Raw genomic sequence first — 25136 nt, 5'->3', positions numbered from 1 at the left:
GTTTGAATAACAAGACAGAAAAAAGCAACAAATTGCCACATTCTTCCTGCTCACATGCTTACATCTTGTGGCGTCGGATAAATAGCCAGTAGCCAAGTATTTATGTAGCTGTAGTGGAATAACTGGGAAACTCATTATTATCTTTGAAGGTATGTTTCTTTTCCTACACTGTCGTACGAAATGATTCAGAGAAATATCTAATATTAATTTGTAACAGAAAATACAGGTTATTGACGGAACAAACAAGCACATGTCGTATAACAGTCTGCATATTCTCCATTTTGCCACCTGTATGTCTTTCCATCTGTCCACCCATCCATCCATCTGCCCATCTAATGGTCGATCAGTTTCATTCTAAAGAATATTCCTTAAGCCAGTTCTGAATAGGGGACAGATTTTTCTATGTAGGAAAAAGAAGGACATACTAGTACTCAATTTTTGCTAAAAAAAACCCCAACATTCTTAATCTAAAATACAACAGATTGTTAACTGTTCAATATTTCATTCATATAATTCTATTTAAAAAAAATGTCGCAGTAACAACGCTAAATGTCGCACTCCCAATTTAAAACTAAGATATATAATATTAACAATTCATTGTGTTTTGTTTTTAGTTTTTATTTGTTGTAATAAGTTTGAATCTGCTACAGTAAAATGATGCGTTAACTTGTTAGCGTTAAGCCCAGTGGAAGTCATACTCATACATTCTTGAATACTTTTTTAAGGACAGCAGACTGAATAAACACCAAATTAACATCATCACTTTATTATTATTATTAAAAACAATAATGAAATATTTGTTAATCGAACCAGCTTGATTCGCTAGTTTCTCGTGCATTAACACACATGACACATGTCTTTAAAAGCATAGGAGTGCATGACGTATTTATTGATTCTGTGTACTGAGGAAGAAATATACATTGTTAATCCCTTAAAATGCTTTTGCTGTTTCCGACTCAGCACTAAACTGGCATTTATTTTCGGCATAATAAGTGACCGAGTCGTCATTGTCAGTCTGGTAATTAAACATAACATCATTAAATATAAAGTCACCATATAAAGAACTAGGAAAGAAAAATGTCATAAAGTCCTAACATTCCAGAGCTAGTAACGCTCACGAGTAATGAAACGAAATTCATTATTCATTTTCATTCGGTTAAATTCTAGAACATTTTATTACATTTCGAAGAAATACAGTTTGTTAACAAATTGGGTGGACGGATAGCTCAGTGGTTTGCATACTGGCCTTCCAATCCTGAGGTCGGGGGTTCGATCCTCGGCAGCTACTCGGGAATTTTCAGAAACGCTTTTCAGTGTTTCCCACCCAACTAGAGGTGTACTGGTCAGGAACCCAGGTAATCCTTGCGTGTAGCAGTGCTATACACTGGGCACGTTAAAGAACCAGGCTGTCTATTCGAAACGAGCTAGGCTAAGTTAGCCGGACAAGCCTGTATCTGATTTCTGATCTCTCTGCCGTAGGGGCTTTGTCTCACTCTGTCCCTCTGATCAGATCGCTCTGTGTCTGTACTAGTAGAGGATGAATTATGCGCCCTGTGTGGCTGCATTTGAACTATGTAAAGCGCCTTTGGACGTGAAATTGATCATGAAAAGGACGCTATATAAATCTGGTATAATAATAATAATCAATATACAGCCTACACGCCGCAACACGCGGTCATTATGGTCCAAGAACCATGGTATAATGCACGTTCAGTTTAAAACTGAGTTTTCCCGCTAAAGTAAGTACTGTGTATGACTGCCTGAGATATACACGTATTCGTTGTTGGTCGTGTTCAACGAGACATTGATCTTAGTGCTAATTACTTGAACGGCGATATTAATGTCAGTGCTAATTACTGGAACGGCGATATTAATGTCAATCTAGTATAATTCCGACAAAACATAACCAGACGATACAACATGACACTATTGGAAATTAGGCGCATGCGTGATGGTTAAGTATAAGTTTGACTTAATGCACGATGCACGTTACTATAGTCTATAAAAATACGACCTGTGACAAACATATCGCAATTATTTAAATTTAAAAGAAATTAAGTTCGAGTCTGTGTCGTGTATGAGTTTGCCCTTGAGACGAACGGCATTTGCTCGCGAGTCGAGCATGCGTTTGATCGCAGTTAATAGTACGTTTGAAGCGTTTAAGTAACAATGCTGAAATCTTGTAAGAACAGCATTAAAGAAAAGGGACATACTTAAATGGTTAAAATATAGATTCTTAGTTTCTACTAAGTTTCTGTCTAGATTTCACTGAAATAATTTAAGGACAACGGCAGGATCGACGGATGACCCCGTGTACAAGGTAACTAATTATCAAAAACCACTGCGAGCAGCTGTCTGGTCATAGATTGAACGCCGGTACTCCAGTCACTTCGAGTAAGATTTTTCGATTTGCCTAGTGTAATAAACAGCTGTCTTAATGCATTCTGTCTACCTTGATAAGTCTCTGGAAACACCTATTGCAGCGATGTTCACAATCAGCATTCACTTCGGCCTGGTTACAACATTATATAAAATTTTGACATTACAATTCGTACACAACAATGCTTCTGTTTGAACACACAGAAAAAAAATCACAAAATTTTAATACGTTTCATTGTTGTATTCATACCAAAGTTTACCCTGAATCCCTGAAAAAAAGACATACCCTTCCTTAAAATGGAAAAAGGAAAGAAGCTCACATTGCTGAATGAAATGCGGTTATTCGGTTAATATAAATACATTTACAATCCTTTTAAATCAAATGCATGATTTTTTTTTATTTTTAGCTGGCCGACAAAGGTAAATTAATCTAAATATCCATTTGGTGGGTTAAAAAAACAACAACACAACTTAACATTTTTTTTTATTAAATCAAACCAACTACATTGTCGGGAATTATTGATGCACAACATCTTGTCTTTCGGAAATGATCAATACATTAATACGCCAAGGGAACATATCAGTTTATGTCCCCTTTTGAACTTAAAACTTCTGGTTAAAGTTTTGCATGCAAGATACTCAACACTAATGCAGATACTGGATTTAAACTCTATAGATATTTTAACATTTAGGGTAATATTTTCCTGCATCTGGGATAATATTTCGAATAGTCGAGCACTGACTGTCTTACAGACAGCACTTGTTCTATTTATGTTTGCAAATTAGAAAAATAGTTTAAATAACGAAAGTAATCTAAATAGAACAATTACAAAAGAAAGATTTTATTTACGTACGATGTTGATAATGAGTCGGACACTGTCCGTCTCTATATCAAATTTCAGAGTCTAAATCGATTTGATAGCTTTCATTTTAGCGCCTATAGCGTGTGAAAAACAAAATAGGATAATGAAAGAATGATTTACTCATTTGTACTAATGTAATGTCTGTCTATTTGTTGTTGTATTTCAGGTGTCTGTTATACTTCATGGCACAAAATATGCAAGGTTAAAGTAAAATGAAACTTGATTTTTTCCTGTTTTTTTTTCAAAACTCCCGCGATTTATACTGCTTACGTTCTGCTGTGAGAGTGGTAGTGCGTCACGTTACAAAGAATGGCAACTCATAACTAATGAGATGTTTATTTTCCGGCCATTGAAAAGCTTTTTGCGGTCCTATAGCGATATTTTCGTGAAAATGACCGTCAAAATCGTCTGACTGTCGATTGCGTCCGGCTTAAGATCAGTTTACCCTATCACACGTACGGAAATTGCCGAGTGTCATTACGGGCTCAGTATCTTAATATTTACATGTACTGCAGTGTGTATATCTATTTTATGTGTTTATAGGTTGATGAATTCAGTCACCTTCTAAGAAATTCAAATCTTTTGAAAACAGGTGCAAATATCATATTTCATTACTAGTGTACAAATGTAAAAAAGGGATTGTCCTATATACATTTCAGATTTACTACAGTTTGCTCATAATGATCATTACAGTGAGTCTGTGTTCATCCGAACACAAGGATCTTTCTACTGTTAAACCTAAAACGAACTACCTGAAACAAACATTTAGTTACAAAGCTGCGCACATATATGGAATTAACTTCTTTTTTACATAAAGCTTCATAATATGTCTACGGTTAAGCGTGTTTTAAAGAATTTTCTCTTGCTACAAATGTTTTTTTGCAATTCATTAATTGTAATAACAAGGATTTTGTTGAATTAATGTTACTTGTTTCCATATGAGCATGAATGTTGATTAATTCGGTGAACAGTAATAATGATAATTGTATTATCTTATATATAATCCAAATCTGGAGCATGTATAATATTTTAAAGGACAGACTTTCCTTTTTCGCACGTCTTAATTATCGTGAATATACTTGTAATGTGTGTATATAATGACTATTTAAGACTTAGAACTATAATTTGAGACGCGTTTGTCGAAGAAACATTTAATTAATTCTGATATGTGTAATTTTGTATAAATGTGCAATCATAAATTGACTGTATGATTGTTTAGATGTATGAGTTTAAGAAATAATTTATAGCAAAAAAAGTGTTTTAACACTATTTATGCTATATGGGCGGTTATACGTCGGGCGTCATAACTTTACGAAGGCGCAGCCCGAGTGAAATTATTTGTACGACGTATTACCGCCCGAGTGTATAGATAGTGTTAAGACATGGTTTGCTATAAACTATTTCGATTCTGCACTCTTTACACAGTCGGTATTTTGAATATGTCAGAAATATCTAAGAGTATCTTTTTTTTATACTGAAGATCAGAGTCCCAAATTGTTTAACAATTTACAGTAAATGTTGTTGTTGGTTTTTATTTTGCATTATTTTCAGTAGTAAAAAGGTAAGAGGACAGAATTTTTCTCATAGCTATTTCCGACCTTCTCCGGAACAGAATTTTTTAAATTCCAATTAAAAAAAATTCGCATAGTGTGATGTTCACCACTGTTTTGCTATATCTTGTATTATGTAAATTATATGTCATCATGGGTTTTTGTAGCCTATATGAAAGTAATAAATAGAGGATATTTGTTTGTTTCAGTGAAATATCAATTTTATTTCACAAGTGAGCATCAAAAACTGATATTTTCACGAGTGGCCTAGCCACGAGTGAAAATGACTTTTTTGGTGCTCACGAGTGAAATAAAATTGATATTTCACTAACACATACAAATTTTCTGTTTATTTCATGTGTAAAACTCTACTTTTATTGCGTAATTTATAAAATGTCAAAAATAGCGGGAAAGATCAACAAAAATCATAATACAAATGACGTCATTTTAACGACGTCATCGTCATTATAGTCCCCGGTATTCGTAACGCTCGGTATACAATTTGACTTCAGTCGCGACGGAGGACCGGAACTAGTTCGGCAAAAACAGTGAAAAATAAAAATGATAATCTGCTGTTTCAAAACTGTGGATTATCACTTTTATTTCACTGAGAAAACTCTATATTTCACTGGAAAACATAAAATAAAGTTATCTATCTATCTAATCTGCCCTTAATCTAAAACAATAGATAAAATATGGTCGCAAAAAAAAACAAAAAAAAAACATGACGTCACCGCACTTTAACGTGACGTCATTCTAGCGTACGTGTGTTTTAACAGAAACAAGCATATTGGAATGTATATGTAATATTGGAAATAAATTGTATAATACTTATATTTATAGAACAGAACAGAACATATATCATGATATAATTATTTTGTTCAGGAAGAGCTTAGTTGTTTGAGTACAATAATATGAACATTTTTCTTGCTCATAAAATGTTTTCATCAATGCTGACACCATATGTTGGATCCAGCAAAAGCATCTTTTTATTTTATTTTTATTTTCAAATTACGTGACGTTCGGGAGACACAACTGAACTGGTTGAGGACATTCAAAAGCCGAAGCTTTAAAACATCAGAACTTAAAATCAAACTTAGTGTTTGAAATTATTTATGTCCAATGGCATTGCAGTATTTTTCAAATTATGGGGAAATTTATTTTGGTAAGTCAACATTTACTTCCAGTCGTTTACTTACCCACTAAGTCACATACTGTAGGAGGAGCTTAAATTTGTAAACAAAAATAATTTCAAACACTGAACTAAGTTGAAAACGATAGCTGATATGGATACCACCGCGCCAGACCAATTTAATTTGATAAATGCTGACTAATTAACCTATACTTAACGGTGATCCTATCCCAACTGAGTAAATAATATGAAACATATTAGGCCGTGAGCCAAGACCCCAAATTTAAGAAATTGGTACCAATCAGACTGGCAAAAAGATTTAGTGTTTTTTGGACAGATATATGTCTGTAGTCTTTGAAAAAGTTGGGGGGGGGGCCTCTCTATGGCACAGCTTAGTGACCGAGTTTTATGTATTTCTATGACAACCAAAATTTTGTTAAAATATTGAGAAAAATATCTATCATATTTCGGACACAAAAATTCTATATAATTTTGTAAAGATTAGGTATATATATTATCATATATCACTTACTTAGATGCAGAAAGCTCTTGCGAAGAAAAAATGTCAAGTTGAGCCAAGATGTTACACATTTTTTATAATTTACGTGACTAAACATATAATGTTACTTATAGAATGGAAATTGCCTTTGAAGTTTATGTTCAAAGCAATGTTTTCATTTTCAGGTGTACTTAAATTGTTTATTTTATAATAATTCACTTCATCACACCCCATCAACAAAATTGCATGAGTAAACAAATACTTAATACCTTTTTATTAATATAATTTACGTGACAATTATTTATTAAAGAAATAAAGATATTACTGCATATTCATTTTAACAATATTTCTTCATAACAGTAAGTGGTGTGATTTTATAGTTCCCTGAAGTATTTTTATACTTTGTATATAAAAAACATATTTTCAAAATATATTATACCCTAGAGTAATGGATTCTTCAGTGTAACTTATATAAAATACGTTACCAAAATATCAAATGTCACATTTCTATGTAATCTTGCCAATTCTATTAAAATGAAATTTTAGAACTTTTGAAGTAGTTTTTATCCTTCTATGAATTTAATTATCACAATGAAACATCATCTTCATACTTTGTTACAAAATGATATGAACAATAAACACAATATAATAATCAGTAATTTTTTATTGAAAATTTGTTTCACATTAACCTTATCAAGTACAAATTTATATGCAACAAGCATTTAAAGATTCAAAATTAACATTTATAGATCAAACCTGTTTTGTAATGATTTGTACACAGCAATTAATAGAAGCAATGCGTTAACATGAAGTGAATTATGGTAACTGAGCTGAATGTGTTACATTTTTGGTATTTTACATTACTATTGCACAAAATTATACATTGCCCAGAACTGTTTTCGTTCAAAATTCAAAGATGTATATGAACTGCTTACTTAACATAAATACGTCTAATCTTTTGGCATTAATGGAATTGTATTGTAAAAGAACTGCTTTTATTATCCTTCATTATTATGATTTACATGACATTTATTTGTTATAAGAAATAAACATTTCGCATATGATTAATACGTATCCTACTTAATAGTAACAAAAATATTTTCTTTCCTTTTCCAATTTCCGATTTGAGTAGAAAAAGAACATTTATAAGTATATGTAAATATCCATAATAACAAATCCAAAAGCGTACCTTCTTTTACAATACGTAACCAATAGGCAATATATGCATTGTCCATCTATTTTAAACAATTAAAACTTAACAACTGTTATTAATTGTCGAAGTGTAATATCAAAAATGTTTTCTTTCAAACAGAATCAGAAAATCATTTATTTACAGAAGAGAGTGCTTGACATATATCTCATCAAATATAAATCTATAAGATTACCTTAAAGTTAAAAAATGAACACTGAACCCAAGCTATGTTAGTTTCAGTAATAACATGCTTTTCCCCCACATGTATTCTTGTTGTAAGAGATGTTGCCAAAATACATATGGTTTTTGAATATTTATAAACTAGCTGTGTGTCCACAGGACACTGGTGATTTCACTTTCTTCCACTGCACATGGTTTCGAGATTCTAGACGATTTGTTTTTTTCAGATATATGCAACAAAGACGTTAAAGCACTTTATGTATTGTTTCACCAAGTCAAGGACCATAACTCTGATCTTGCTGAGTGAAATTGCAAACAGGAGTGCAATTTCACATGATGTATAACAATCCTCTAACATTTCAAGTCTCTAGGTTAAACATTTTAAGATACACGTGACATTAACTTTAATGCACTTATTGCATTATTTTGATTAACCCAAGGGCCATAACTCTGGTCTTGCAGAGTGAAATCAAAAACTAAATCCAGATGCATAAATTCACATGCTGAATAATATTCTTGTATGATTTCATGCCTTTTTCAGATATACGCAATACAAACGTATAAGCACTTTATGTGAATCTTTCACTAAGTCAAGGATCATAACTCTGGTCTGGCCGAGTGAAATCGCAAACAGTTCACAAGGTGCACAACTTCAGATCCTATATAACAATCATCTAAGTCAAAATTACTTATTGAGATACATTTAATACAAACTAGTATGATCTTTATATATATTTTGACTAAATCAAGGACCATAACCCTGGACTGACCAAGTGAAATCCAAAACAGTTCACAAGGTGCACAACTTCAGATCCTATATAACAATCCTCTAAGTCAAATACTAATTGAGATACATTCAGTACAAACTTGTCTGATCTTTCTATATATTTTTGACTAAATCAAGGTCCATAACACTGGTCTGACCATCGAAAATCCCAAACAAACCCTGAGGTAAACAACTTCACATGCTGAATAATATTGCCCTTATGTTTCGTGACCTTCATTCAAATACGTTTTAAGATTCATGTGACTCCAACTTTTATGCTTACTTTTTCTAAGCTAAGGGCCATAACTCTGTTCTGGCTGAGTGAAATCTCAAACAAAACTCTAGATGTACAACGTTATACACTAGATAACATTCCTATAATCTTACATAATCCGTGGTCCAATACTTTCTAGGATACATGCGGCACAAAATTTAATGCTTAGGCCCTTTCTTTGCATATTTTTGACCAAGTAAAGAGCCATAACTCTGGTCTGGCTGTGTGAAATCCCAGTTAAAACACCAATTGCACAATTTTACATGCTGAATGACAGTTCTGTGAGGTTTGATAACTCTGGGTCAAATATGTTATACACGGCACAAATTCAAATAGATATACGGCCGACTATTTTCTACTAAGTAAAGGACCATACTTCAATTTTTTCTAAGTTACATTTTCATGCAACACAAACTTAAAGTCCCCTTCAATGCATATTTTAACCAAGTAAAGGGTCACAACTCTGGTTTGGTTGTGTGAAATCCCAACTGAATATTCAGGTGCACAACTTCACCATTGAATGATAACTTGTGAGATTTGAAGACTCGGTGTCAAATACTTTTTAAGATATTATGTATAACATAAATTCGAACAGACAGATGGACAAGGGCAACTCTAAGTGGCCTCAACCCCCGCCCCCAACAAACATACACTTTAGAAAATTGCGACGGGGACAAAGAAAGCTAACATATTTTTGTTTAAAAATTTATCTCTTTTTGTTATATATGAAGATCTGAATAATAAATACATATAACTCAAATGTTTAACTGAATAGGTCTTAGATCTTATGAAAAATGATAACAGTTACTGTTAAACGGAAATCTTTATTTGTTTAGTGGTGGAGTGTTCAAGGTCACTGACTGGAATCACTTGCCCCTCACTGATCTGGGTTCGCTTTGTATGTTTTATTTATGTGAAGAAGTATTCAGCTGGTTTACATAAGGTTGGTCATTCTACCAATATGACAACCAATACATGCCTTCCTTTACCATCAAAAGCTGGAAAAGTCGCCATATAACCTAAATTCTGTCAGTGTGTCTCGACACCTAACGAAACAAAACATTAATTTCACTCTCTTTGTCCATACGAAAGTTCATTGTTGGTGTGGAAATATGAATTTATGTATAAAGTCATATTTCATCAATTGCAAGGGTGATTTTCTGCATAAATGTCTTGGACACATTTACGAATGTGATCATGAAGTTTATTTAGTTTTGCTGTAATAGAATTCTGGTTAAGCCAGCGGGCTTGAGGGGTGTTATAAGTTTCATTACCTCTCGAAGACTTGATCAAACTGAGTGTAATGCAGGGTTGAAGTACTAAGAAGCAAAATGACGAAATAAGCCATTGGAAAAAGGAGGTAGAAGTGTAGGTGGGGTATTAGAAATACTTACAAGAAACAATATTTGATATAAGATAGTGTGAGAAATGCAAAAACAATACAACAATAAACAATTTGGGATATAGGGCAACAAAAGGGTATGGGGACTCTGTATATGAAAAAACATTTGAGATAGAGTAAGTTACAGATGTTTAAAGTTAAAGAAACATAATGAAGAAATAGCATGGATGTTGGACTGTTAAAGAGGGTTACTTGTGATCTGGTATGGACATTTGGAATGATACCAAAGGCGTTATAAGAAAATTAAAATATCATTAGGAAAATACGTTTAAATAGAATTTTGGAGTGTTTCATAATTTTTCGTCTAAATGTTTGATGAATTACAATTCAATTAAAGATATATTCCTTCATTACCCTACATTTTTTTAAATTTGAATGTATTATATGGAAATTGTATATCCACATGAACATGTGAGTTTTAAGTTAATTTCAAGATTGCTTTAGGGAAACATTCTGAATTTACTCATTATATTTACTATTTTATTTTGTTGTGTTTGAAGACATTATAGTAAATTAAATTATCATCTTGATATTAAATTGTTTAGAATATATGTAGTAATGAGTTACTTTCAAAAAATGAATAATTGTTACTTTGTTCAATACATAATTGCATAATTTTTGCAGACTGGCCTCCATTTTCTAGAACTAGTGGTGGATTTGAAAAAAAAAATATTTTTCCACAAGATTCCAATCTTTTTTTTCTCAACAATTGCAAATACAGTTTTTCATGAAATGCAGTTGTAATGAATTATGATATACATTTTGTACCTTTTATCCTGTAAAGTCTGGTATTTATTGACCTTTTTTCACTAATATTCACTACATAAAGTCTTAAATAGATGAGAAAAGACATTGCGTTAGATGCTAGTACAACTGAGTATAAAATGTTTACTGTAATAAAGTGACTTGTTTAAGAACAGGTCTCAATCAATCATGGGAATCCGGATAATAGTGATTTTCCGAAGACTGTTACACTTTCCGTTTCAGTCTTTTTACACTTCATCTACATATTTCAAAAATCAATTTTTCTTATTTAGTGTCTTAATCAATCTAATAAAACAGAAATAAGATGTTAGCCATACGCATACACCTGAATAATACATACTATCAGTAAAAGTAGTGTTTAAATGTGATTACCCCACCCACATTTATTTTGCATGATTCACTAAAACTAAGAACTCATCAGCTGAAATAAGTGGTATTTTTCTCCAGATATAATCCTAATTGACATATTCATTTGAAATATCAAGGTAAGTCCCATTATCAGCATATCTAAAATGTAAAAATATACTATTTTGATGAAAAATTATGTTGTTGTTGTTGTTGTATTAATTTATTGCCACAAATATTCATTTTTTTAAAGTCAAAATGTTGTTTTCTTTGAAATAATATATGTAACACATCTGTAAGTGCTAAAAACTATCAAGAATATGTCTTTAGACATTAAGACATTGTAGGAAGGTTGAATATAAGAATAATTGACATTTTCAAATAAATGGTGGCCATTTTGGAAGCCATTTTGAAATCGCTTGATTTCAGACCTTAAGCTGTGCCGTTGACAGGCCCCCCTGAATTTTTTTAGAAGTGCACATATGTATCTTTCAAAAAGTGACATAGAGAATTTGCCAGAAAAATGGTACCAATTTTTTGTCTAGCTCATGGCCTATATCGGAAAATTACTGGCTTAGTTGAACCCGCACCCCCCCCCCCCGCCCCCCCCCCCACCTCCACCCACCGACAACAAAGTTGTAAGGGGTGTATACTGGTTTTAGGTTGTCCGTCTGTCCGTAGACACAATCTTGTGCGCAACAACTCTCCTCATCCCCTTGACAGAATTTATTGAAACTTCACACAAATGATCAGTAACAAGTTAACTAACAACAGAACAACAGTAGCTGTGCATGGTGCATGTCAGGTTCTTTCAGGGAAAAAAAACTGCAGAGTTATGGGACTTTGGTTTTTTGTTACTATACTATATACCGGTTCATTGAGTTTGCATAATTATGCAATCTTGTGCGCACCAACTCTCCTCATCCCCTTGACACAAATGAATTATCTTTCTTGTGAATGCTGAATCTGAGGTTCTTTCAGAAAAAATTTCTGCAGAGTCAGAGGTCTGTTGTGTGCGTCAAATTGCAATGTACTGTGTCAGTGCGGGGTGGGGTCGGAAGGTGGGGGTACATTTATCACTTCAGAGATAGCTCTAGTTAAATTTCAGTTAACGAGCAATGTGCTATAATTATTATCATATTATCATTTGTTTTCAACTGAAGTGTTCGAACACATTTTAAATGTAGATCAGGGTTGATAATAATAAATAAAGGTCTTTCCAGCTTATTTCTGAAGGTAATGTATTTTGTACATAAAAACCCCTAATATATAACTTAAGTAGCGTGTATGACTTGACAATAAAGTAAGCGGATCTGACATGTACGACTCAAGGGCGAATGTGTCCGACTTAAGGGCAAAAACGAGTGTGTTGATATTTCTAGTACTTTGATACGATTGGTTAAAGATTATAAGATTGTTTCACTGGTTGTAGGTGCAGATCGGAATATCCGGCCTCGAGGGTAACTGTTTAGGCGGTAACGAGGCTCCCTGCCGAGTTACCGCCTAAACAGCTACCCGAGAGCCGGATATTTCCATCTGCACCTATAACCAGTGACAGAATCTTTTTCTTGGATACCGATTTCAAGAAATAGTAATAAAAATAAAATCAATCGAACGGCTTTCTTTTTAGAACTATTTCTTATAGCAGTGTATTTAAATAAAGCGCGGGAAACCAACGTCCGTAAACAAATCAAAACAAATAACAACGTTAAGTTCCGGTTTTGTTTTATCAGTTGCAGCGTAACGTTATGAAGTTTCGATAAAATAACTTGATTTGAATCGAGAAATATACTATCAGGAACCAATAGGAACTGTCAAGGTACTGCATTTTTATTCCGTTTTTTAAATAAAATTTAAATTACTACATAAATCTTCTACATATATTGTAGTTCGTAATACGTCATTTACAGCACGAGAGTCATCTTACACCCCGGGGTGTAAGATGGATTTTTCCAGCACCGGTAAAAATACCGAAAATCCCCGTCTGGTATGCAAGAAACATCGAAACGCGCTTACCATAATATTTAACACATGACGGCGACGACATTGTGAGAAACCCAAAGAGTTAAACTATCCGACTCATGGGCGAATTATCCTATCTGCTAAATATTTTTTTACCCCCACAAAACGAAGTTTGTGGAGGTTGGGGTGGGGGGGGGGGGGGGGGTATATAGGAGTGAGCTTGTCGGTCGGTCCGTCCGTTGGTTTTTGTGGTTTCCGGATGATAACTCATGAAAGGCTTGACCGATTTTGGTACACAGGTGTAACGTTTGAAACATTTTATCGCTAAAGTACATGGAATAAGACGGAGGTCCTTTTATTTGATTCTATAGTTGAAAAAGGCAATATGGAGAATATGCAGAATAATTATATGCTGGCAGTTTTGTTGCTATAGCAACAATAACTACTCCAGCAGGGTTGTATGCGGCTCTAAAAGCCCGGCAATGGTTTGGTTCAATGATATATATGTCGATATTCAATGATGTATAATCATATATATATATTCGGTGCTTATGTGCATTTATAAAGGAACGGTGCAATTTAACAAGTAGGTAGTCGAAATGATTCGCATTTATACACTTAGTTCGTTCTTCAGAAATGAATTAAACATTATTCTATTTTGTCTTTTCAGGAAAATGAGGCCTTCGGTATTGTTCAAGGACAGTTTCTAGAGGATGAAATAAAGGACTCGTGGTCATACTATACAGACCACCATTAAGATGAATGCCAAGACAGCAGTAACATCGGTCAAATAAATAAAACGTTGAGGAATTCCATAGGTGCTGTTTAACATGTCATTCTAATGATGTAACAATTTTCATGGATCATGGGAAATGAATATTCTATTCAGAATGCAGGTTGTTGTAATGCTAAAAAAACTGCTTGTTGGATTGTCATCGTTGGACTTCATTACTAACGTCAATCTTTTCACGCATTTGAGACTGAACACTTAATATTTTCCAGTGAGAAATGTTTCGGCACGGAATTACGTACACTAATAATATGGAGAAAAAAAGGAAGAAAAACGTTTTTCACATGATCTATAATTTCAGTGTTGCATTAATTATTTCCGAATTGGAAACATTCAAGAAGTAACATTGCAGACTTGATGTTTATACGCGGTTCTTTTTATTCTCGTGCCACTTTACATATTCGAAGTTTATAAAGGTCCATTTGATTTCAATATAATGTTTGTGATTGAATTGTGTATTAAACTTCAAATAAACTTCATAGTTGCATGTTTTGATTTAAGTTTATTCACAGAAAAATATCAATGCAAGTGTTTTATTAAACTGAGTATTCCAGCTTCAGGATGCGATGGAAACAGGCAATTTTAAAGAAAAATACTCAAAAAGAGTTACAGTATATCATATATGTATTTACTTGGAAAATTTCTTTCAATAAGAACCCGCTTCCTAGTCTGATAAATAGAATAATGTATGTAATACATAAGTTTGATAATACACTAGTGTAATAAAGCATTGACATTGACGTTGACGTCATTTATTTCTTGGAGGCGTTGGGTGAATTTACTTGGTCTATAATAGGTAAAGATAGAAGAAATTTTGATGTTTCATCTAGAAAAAATTTAAAAGGATAAAAAGAATACTAGTATTACATTAGTGTCTTTCCACATTGCATTTATTAAACTCGCATTTTATTATTTTATTCAACTCGTTTAATAAATTCAATATGAAAAGACACCCGTGTAATATACTCTATGTATTATTTTAATTTTGTTTTGAGACTTCATTGAAAATTAAATATGCATACGCCACACTGCACAATTTAACGTGATGGTACATGCATTTTAGCGTGAGATAATCATGAAACTCCCTTTAAAGGCAGAACTACTGATTAAGATTTAGACCAACTTGACTCATTTTAGCTGTCAAAGTGAGAAGTCAGTATTGGATGTTCTACATTTGCGCCAAAGGATTTGAAGGATTTTCTATAAGATCATAAAATTGGTGTAAAATTACAAACTTTTTCATACAATATATTGTAAGAATAAGGAGGGATCAATTGGTGACGTTTGAAAGTTTCAAATATCATAAAGCTGAGATAAGTCACCATTCAACAAAGGGATACAGGCTTTTGTAGCGTAGATTGAGTTTTCTGTGAATGTCGACCTCGGAAGCGAGTCATCCGACGACAACTGTAGATAAAATATATACATGACGTCAAAGAAAAAAGGCATATATGAAAACACCCGTTTTCTTATTTAAAAACCATATTCTGACTTCAGATAATTCCCTGTTACAAGTATCAAAATATTACTTTTAAATGTCTGCATCTCACAAACACTTCAAGACAAACTTAATAAGACTTCCTTCTAAAAAAGAATGGCTTAGCTAGTTGAGGATATAAAGTACAACGAAGGCAATTGTGTCCTAGTACTCAAAATCCGGTGCTTGAAATGTAGTTTACACATTTATGGGATTGTTTACAACATAAGAACAGCATTCCTCAGCGTTTGCAATATGTGATGTAACATATAAATCATTAATGAATGTACAATTTTATCGCATGTAAATTATTTACCTGTTCTTAAAATGTTATTGTTAATAAAACACCCTTATATTGAATTAATAATAGACTCGCATAAATAATTAATTCAAGTGATAGATAAAATAAGCCTTAACCGTTAACGTTATGTAACTGAGTCACAAGGCATGAAATAGGGACTGAACAATTTACAGTTAAACAACGATATATTAGTAACCTTTGACAATTAAACGAGAAATAGTTCCATGTAATAATAATACTATCTAAAAGATATATGACAATATGGTGTTTTATTGTGAAGCAGTATAAAACAATAGGTGGTATGGATACAATTTTATCATAGATACACAGACAGACTGGCCGCAAATTTGCCATATGGCCACAGAATAGGGATGTCCTCATGAAATGACTAGTTGAAAGTAAAGCGTCCATTGGTTGCGATGACCAATTAATGGTGCCATTATATTTCCTCCTTGTTTTCATTTTGTTTCCCGGCTTCTTCTTTTACACTAAATTGCATGCGGGGACACAAAATAACCGAATATAATATATGGTTGGAGACCGTAGCTCTAAGCCAAAAAGCAGGCGCCATATCCAATGGGTGATAAATCTCCAAATCTAATAATAAAGGAACCGTCCCAGCAGAAATAATCAAGTTAATATTATAAGTATGCTATTACAACATGTATTTCCTGAAGAACGAACTAAAGAGCAACACTGCATGAATAACACTTTGTTTTACGGGCAATTGACTTAAATCTGATTCAAAGGTTTACTGCTACGGCCTAGTTTACTATCGAAATTCACATTCTGTTTTGTTACATGTACACACTATATCACATGCGTGCTGTAAGATTCTATTTCAGATTAAAATTTGTCATTAAGGTCTGAAAACAACTAATGGAATATTTCATATTGATGTGTTTTGATTTTTTATACAAAACGTCCTAAAATAGCTCTTCATTGATACAAAATAACTAATTTGTAAACTATGTCATACAAAATATGTTGGACGTACAAAACTATATACTATGTATTATTTCCTTACTTTGTAACAAAATTATTTCAATGAGCAAAATTAACCTTCTTTTCAGGTGATTGAGTGCAGAAACAGATTGTTCCACTCCCCAAATAATCGGGTACAAACACCTGATGCTGATGCAAATTTCACAACTTTGATAAACCTTCTGAAGCAATATGATGACATTCCATCTTGCAGAGACGCCATACAAAGAATTGATGACGTTTGTATAGATAAAGCATTTTCTACAAGCTTTAACCTGTCTTCATATGTGACAAAAATATTTGTTAATTTTTGTATTGTTTTGTAATTTCCTTTTCATATTCTTATCGGTGTAGTGGAACATATCAAACTTGACTTTGATTGAGAATATTGAAATAATTTAAAGTTGAAAAGAAATCACGACATATCTTTGATCTAATTAAACTGTCGCACATGTAAAGCGTTCTGACATCATAATGTCACAAGACAGTTCAGATAAAGTATAATTGTAAAAGTTGTACGCCAATGGATTTGTAACAATTTGGTCGATAAGCTTTGTTTAAACAGATACAGTTGTATTATTCATAGAAAAGACGCATGAAAGGTCAAACTATTCTGTATTGTGCAGAAGAAAGATCATATTTATTGTACAATATATTTTCTTATAGATGCGTGGCCAAACCATTGTATTCGGAACGGCTAACAAAACTTTGGTAAAAAAAGCTTGGTTTCTAAAATCTTTTGAATTAGAGACCGACTTAGAAATTGAGAGAAGCAAAGGATATAGCTGTGATGAAATAGAGGAATTACTGGAAGAAACTAAGGAGCAATTTTCAAACCAAAGTTTACTTCACTATTCGGTAACACTTTATATGTAACTTTGTGACAAGTAACAAGTTGTGTGATTTTAAAAATCCGTACATGGATATAGATTCTATATAGTTTTTATGTGCCATTCTAGGCTATATAAACTCTCTATACATTATTTACTTTCAAGTTTTACATAGAGGATAAAGTGTATTTTCACGCTGAAGTTATTAAACGAGTTTAGTAAATTACTAACACGCGAGGCTCTGCCGACCATGTTATCAATTTTATTCAACGACCTTACTAAATTCAACGTGGAAATGTGCAAATGTAATAATATTTTTATCACATGTAAGCTTTTTCTTATGAAACATCAGCATTTCTTCTTTCTTGATCTATTATAGACCAAGTAAATTCGACCAGCGTCTCATATACTTAACACTACGTCAACGTCAAAGCTTTATTGCACTAGTGTATTATCAAGTTTGCTTCATTCCCACGCCGTCAAACGTGTGATAAAATGTTTTATATACGGAAATGAGTTCTGCTAAGACATCACATCAGTAAATAAACCATGGTTTTTCAGGCAAGGATAGGGTTTGTTAATGTCATACGTAAATTCTATATTCAAAACAAAGATAACATTGAAAAGGTCGCTGAACAACCGTTTTCGTTCTTTCAAATGATGTGTATTATATAATAATGACACATGTAGCAATGAGGAATATTTGAATATAATTGTAGAAATAACATGGTTACGTAAAGCGTAGATCAAACAGTAAGTTTTATTTGAACAATTAGCATATATATATATATATATATATATATAGTAGAGAGAATTAATTAATACGAACTAAATCACCACCACAATATACCAGACCAATTACGGCAAAGCGCCTAACAGTACAAACGAACACGCACATGCCACAGCAAGTCCACTAACCCAATAAGATTAGTTTCGATACTGCTTTATATACGAGCCCGAATTGTACTACACATTCGTACTGGTTCAAAATTTGCATATATATACTCAAATCTCTGTTTTCATGTCTCACAAATCAGTAGTGACATTTTAGTCTTTATAACTGATTGGGACCAGAGAAGCTATATTTTCTCTCTCTGAAAGTTAACTGGATCTCTAGGATACATGGAATATATATATTAATTTGCGTTAAGGGATATAATTATATTCAGAACAGTTGACTTTCCCATACGTGAGATCCGCTAGGATACAAGTTCGCATTATAAATTATTATATAGCAGAGAGAATTAATTAATACGAACTAAATCACCACCACAATATACCAGACCAATTACGGCAAAGCGCCTAGCAGTACAAACGAACACGCACATGCCACAGCAAGTCCACTAACCCAATAAGATTAGTTTCGATACTGCTTTATATACGATATATATATATAGGTATTTAAAAGTTGATAAGAACATTCACTAGTTGCCAAACAGAGAAACATACACAATGTTTACCCAAACAGTAAAAAGCCGAATTATAGCCGCGATAACTTATTCTTATGTAGTTTATGTAATCTGTCATAATTATTTCGAATTCAGCCTTGTCCGCTCTCTAATTCAAAAAAATTTCATCCGATCTTCACCAAACTTGCTGACAATGATTAAAGGCTTAATATCTCAGCCCTTATGGCCCTTGGATTACTCGAAAAACTGGGAATTTAGTTTTCATCCCGATCGTCACAAAACTTGCTGACAACTTTTGTGGGTATAATATCTCGACCAAACCTGCTAAATCGCCCCAACACGCTTGGATTATGGGCCCCCTTGAATGACTCGAAAAACTGCTAATTTAGCCCTCTCCGCCCTTTAAGTCAAACAGTTTACATCCACCAAACTTGCTGACAAACTTGAATTATGATCCTTGGATTAGGCCAAGTTCGATGACTGGCTAATTTTGTGACAGTCTGGTATTCTTGTCTATAATATTGTAAAAGATATATGTTTAGGTCATTTTGCTTCATGTTAAGATACTTGTCCTTGATAAAAAAAAGATCCGCACATTTCAAGCTGATTTTAAGACATAAATTGGAATGAATTAATTTATCTTTAACTTAAATTGTATAGTTGCCTCATGGGTTGCCATTAATACACGAAATGATTTTCGTTTCTATATGCCGAATACAGGCTTTTTTGGTACGTTATCCGGATATTAGAAGTTATGTTATTTCTTCCAGTTAAACAAACGTGCAGAACTACCTTAAATACAACAGACACTCGATATAATGTCCTTGATGGGTCGGGCAAAGCTTTTTGTCGATATTTCATAACCATGATAATATTTTAGTATTAAAGCAGCCACGTTTTTCTATTTTATTTTCTATTTACATATAGTAATAATTGTGTTTACATCCCATTTTCCGAATTAATTTTGTACCAGAAAATGATGTGTTTTTAATGTCAGTGTATAAATAGATTATCATTGCCTAATATAGTCTTCTCATTATCAGGCATTAAGCGGCATTAGGGACCAATCTGCAGGTCATTTATCCAGTAGACGGAAGTCCAATCACATTCATTTGACTTTATAGGACATCCCAGTATCCCGTTATGTGAAACTTTGTCCGAGTAACTTATTTAAATCAATGTCAAACTACTTTACAATACTCCGATAGTATGAAACAATATATTTTTTTTTAAATCAAAAAGTCTTGTTGTTTGATATAGCGTTCATGTTTCAATAGTGAAATTTTGTCTATTATGCTAGAATTGAATAATATAAAGTTATAAATACCTAAATAGTGTATCACTTTTGAAAAAAATCAATATTGTTGCAATAGTAACTATATCTCGTTGTAAAGGTGTCGTTCTTAGAAAATGACATGAATGGGTTTAACTGAAAATAAAGCAGCGTTGATGTTTCAATAGTGAAAATTTGTCTATTATGTTAAAACTTAATAATATAAAGTTATAAATACCTAAATAGTGTATCATTTTTGAAAAAAAAAATCAATATTTTTGCAATAGTAACTATATCTCGTTGTAAAGGTTTCGTTCTTAGAAAATGACATGAACGGGTTTAACTGAAAATGAAATTAATTTCACTTCAAATGCTCTAAACAAAACTGTAATAAGTTTGTCAAATATAAAATATTTTATAAAAACCATATTCGTAAAGGATAATAATGACGAAACAATATTTGAATACTGCTCTTAAATCAGTTTGATATTTTAACTACATAATTCCATACAAACTAAAAGAGAAAAATGGCATACCTGATATAGTTTTATGGCATATGTCAAAACAAACTGAACAACTGTTGGGATTATATAAAAACAACCATTGCTTTAAGCCTTACATGGTACGCCCATGTTGGCCGCATATATATTGTAGAGGTTAAACACTCTGGTAATTGTTACCATTATTTATGATTTCAACAAATAAGGTGTCACATTACTTATAAATGGTCCGACTAACTGCCTGCCTTTTAATGACTTAAATACTGTTGAAAAACATCGGCATTTATTTCTTTTGATACAATGTTAATCCTTGCAAATCAACTTGACAGGTTTGTAAAGATACGGACATGATTTACATCTTCTGGTCTGAAAGCGATTGTTATGATTCTGGAACTTCCGTAACAATTTCTTCTGTTTGAAATATTGAACAAAACCCCCAAGATTTACCTAAATGTCTTGTACAATCTGTTACAGCTGATTTAATCTAATATTTAATTCCAGTATATAAAATCTTATCAATAGAGCATATATGTTTCTAAAATGATTCTGTTTATACTTGTATCTGTTTGTACTGCCATTTCACAATTCTGCTTGTAACAAAACTCATTGTAGTGCATAACTGCATTTATAACATTCTCCACTAATCTAGGATCAGTATCATTAAAACACAGGAACTGAAATGTAAACTATAGTTTTGAGGACGCGAAACCATGACATTCATCTTATAAATTTAAGTAATTTCGTACCTCACACCGATTTTCCTAAAGGCATACTAAGGTCCGACATTGGTAACCTTCTTGTAATGCCGTTAGTCTGTTTGTTTTATTACAATCGCTGTATTATTGATTGTCTCATCTTTTTCTTGCTTGATTCTGTTATATTTTTTCGTTATATTTGGAACCTTTTTTATGGAACCTACTACCTTCTGCAATTCATCTACGTATTTCTCCCCCTAACACTATTTCTGAAAAAAGCTGTCTTTGTTTTTTTTTTTTTTTTTTTTTTTATTTTTTTTTTGTTTTTAGGGTCAACCTTATTATGCCTTTCCTCAAAGAAGCGGGGTATATTGCTTTTTACCTGTCGGTCACGTCTGTCTGTTGGTCGGTCTGTAGAGCGAACGCTTTAACGCCCCAACACTTGAGATGACCCAGAAAATTCGAACTCGTTAGCAAGAAGATGGCCCCTATAGCTTTTACGGTCAATAGGACATAGGTCAACGTTAGACCATTGAAAACAATTTCCGCCGAATTACATGGAATTCACTTAACCAAACTTGGCAGCATAATAGACATTGGCGAATTAGGACGAAGTGGAGTGTGAGCACCTAAGCCGATAGATTTTCACGGGGGCCATCTCAACATTATCATATTACGTGCGATGGGAAAATGCGCGTACGTTGATATGTCTAGATTATCATGCGACTACTACCCGGTAGGGGATGTAAATTTGTTTGCCCGTCCGTCTGTCCGTCAGAGGAAATTTTAAATAACCTATCTAAAAGTATTGAACGATCGTCGCAAAAATTATTGAAAGACCGGCATGAAATTATATTGGAATGTTATTCAACATAAGGAGTTGCGCACCTAAGATTCAAGTATATACTATTGTGGAAGCACTGTGTCGTCCGTCGTTTACAATTTTACGATTAACACCCTCGAGGTTGCAATTTTAGTGCAATAGCAATGAAACTTTGTCAAAATGTTTGTTTTTATTTTTGTTTGTTTGATTTTGAGAAAATTTCGGGTTTATTTTGGTCGTTATTTGACTAGGTCAAATCATGAAAAAAAACTTGTTAACAATTTCGACTCCATTTTTACTGGATAATTCCTGGTCAGAATATTTGTATTTATTAAATCTTAATCAAGTTTGAAAAGTTTGAAACTAGTTTATCTAGGGTCAAAAATTAATGTCGTGGAAAATTATCGTTAACACACTGGGGCCATGATTTACTTTCCATCTTTATAAAACCTGGTTAGAATATTTGACTTAAGTTTATAAAATTTAGACATAGTTTTGGGATTACACTTTTATGATCGAAACGGGATCACGAGGCTGTATCATACAAATTATTACTTTCTTAACACTATTCACTGCTGGATCTTATGAAAATGGGTCAGAATATTTGCCTTTATGAAATGTAGGTTAACTTTCAAAAGGAGAGAAATTCTCGGTCACTTAGCCAAATAATAAAAACGTCTTGTAAACACCCTAAAGACTAAATCGTTTACATGACTGATATGAAACACAGTCCTAATGTTTGCCTTTATCAGTTCTAGCTCAAGTTTGATACTTTGTCATCTAACGTTAAACGGTAGGACAAAAATTAAATCGTAGAAAAAATTATTTACACTTCTACATGAAACTGAGGCAGAACATCTTTTTCATGAATGTAGGAACAGTGATATCTAGGAGATAATATATAATAGAAATGATACTTAACATTTTTCAAACCTATTATCTATGTCGTCCGTCATTTTGTAAGACAAAGTTTCTGACCATCGCAATACAATTTGGTCGTTATTGTTATCTGTGGAGTGTTCAAATCGAAACTGTTTAATTAAGTTGGACGGTGAACTAGGCGATCACACTAGCTTAACTTGACTACTTTGTCCCAAATGCATGACTTGTAAAGTTAAAAAACATTTCAATCACGTGTAATGATGTAAGACAACAAACGTTAAGAAATATGTATAAAAAAATGTAGACCGACGCACGGACAGACAAAACTAAATCCATAATCCCCAAATATATGATTTTCCCCTCTGCAAAATGATAGCATAACAATAAAATGCATTGAATTCATATCCTTCGCTAAATAAATTGTTTCGTGAATGAGAGGGGTATATTTTGAAGTATATTTATTTCAAGAACTACACAAGTTATGTACAAAAAGTCCGTCCAACGGTTTGTTGTTTCCGTTATTTTTTACAAAATGAAGGAGAAAAATTCTGCTCTGTAGTGATCTATAAGTTTCATGAAGATCCATCAATGGATAATATGTATATTTTGTTTTGTGCAAATTAAAGATTTTTTAAAAAATAATTAATGGACAATTTCTGCAGTTACTGAAGAGACTCTGATGAAGGTACGCATGAATCATCGCCCTATAGTGTTCTATATTTATGTTAAATTTCATGAAGTCGCTTTGATATGTTAGACTTTATGGAATGTAAAATAATGAAAGGACAATAACTATAACAAAGAAATCCTGACAAAGATAAGTGTCTACCACTGCCTTATAGTGATTTAAATAACATTTTGTGCAAATTTTCATGAAGATCCCTGTATTGGTTATTTAGATACTGTCAAAAATCTCTATGTTTTACCAAATCTTAATAAAGGTAAAAATTCTACTTTTACTGCATAAAGGGGGATTCGTGTGAGCAAAGATCATGTGCTAATTAATGATTATTTGAGGTGTGGTAATTGTAGCTTAAGTACTTCTTTTTAAATTTTAAATTTTAATCAATTTCACTTTTTTACAAAATCAACAGGAAAACCCTGTTTTTTACTGAGTAGAAAGGAATAATTCTAAGTGTGAGCAAAGGCCATTTGCTAATTAGTAATTCTGCGAAGTTTGGTGATTCTAGCTGAAATACTATTGAACTATCAGGGTTTTCATTTTTTTATTGCAAACAAATTAAGAGGAAAATATCTTCTTTTACCATGTCAATGAGGATAATATTGTTTATGAGCAAATATCACATGCTAATTAATATTTATATGGAGTTTGGTTATTCTAGCTAAAATTCTTTTGAATTATAACCATATAACTCTGTTTTTCGTGGTCAATGGGGAATAATTCTTCGAATGAGCAAAGGTCGTGTGTTTCTTCATAATTGTTTGAGGTCTGGTGATTCTAGCTGAAACACTTTTTGGATAATTTTGGATCCTAAGCATTTTCAATTTCTGACAGACGGATGCGCAGACGCACGGACGGAAGGACATCCGGACGAACAGCGCCAAAACACTATCCCTTCGCCTTCAACAGGGGATAATAAAACACACTTTAGCGTTATTATGGGGATGTATTTCGTCTGCTCATTATATGATTTAAATGTTGAGATGTCTCCTTTAATATATCGATCGTCCTAGGTGCCCATAGTCCACTTTGTCTTAATTCGCAAATGTCTAATTGGGCTTTATCAAGCAGATGACCCATATAGTTTTTGGGTCAACATGTTAAAGGTTAGGTCACAGGGGCCTTAACCATAAAATCCCTAAATAATTGGAGAATCACTAAACCCAGAACGTTCACACTTG

General features: G+C 32.9%; 1 protein-coding gene across 1 annotated transcript in view; it reads left to right on the top strand.

The window, feature by feature from the left end:
• The window catches only part of LOC128557158 (uncharacterized), a 252569-nt gene that overhangs the window by 96503 nt on the left and 130930 nt on the right, over positions 1-25136 (top strand). The window contains exons 2-3 of the mRNA XM_053544035.1: positions 16951-17100; positions 17528-17719. Of these exons, the coding sequence (XP_053400010.1) occupies positions 16951-17100; positions 17528-17719 (342 nt within the window). The remainder of the gene's footprint in view (positions 1-16950; positions 17101-17527; positions 17720-25136) is intronic.

The sequence above is a fragment of the Mercenaria mercenaria genome, chromosome 5 (assembly GCF_021730395.1).
Source record: "Mercenaria mercenaria strain notata chromosome 5, MADL_Memer_1, whole genome shotgun sequence".
Lineage (NCBI taxonomy): Eukaryota > Metazoa > Mollusca > Bivalvia > Venerida > Veneridae > Mercenaria > Mercenaria mercenaria.
Note: the sequence above shows the minus strand (reverse complement) of the source record. Positions and strands in the feature narration are given on the sequence as shown.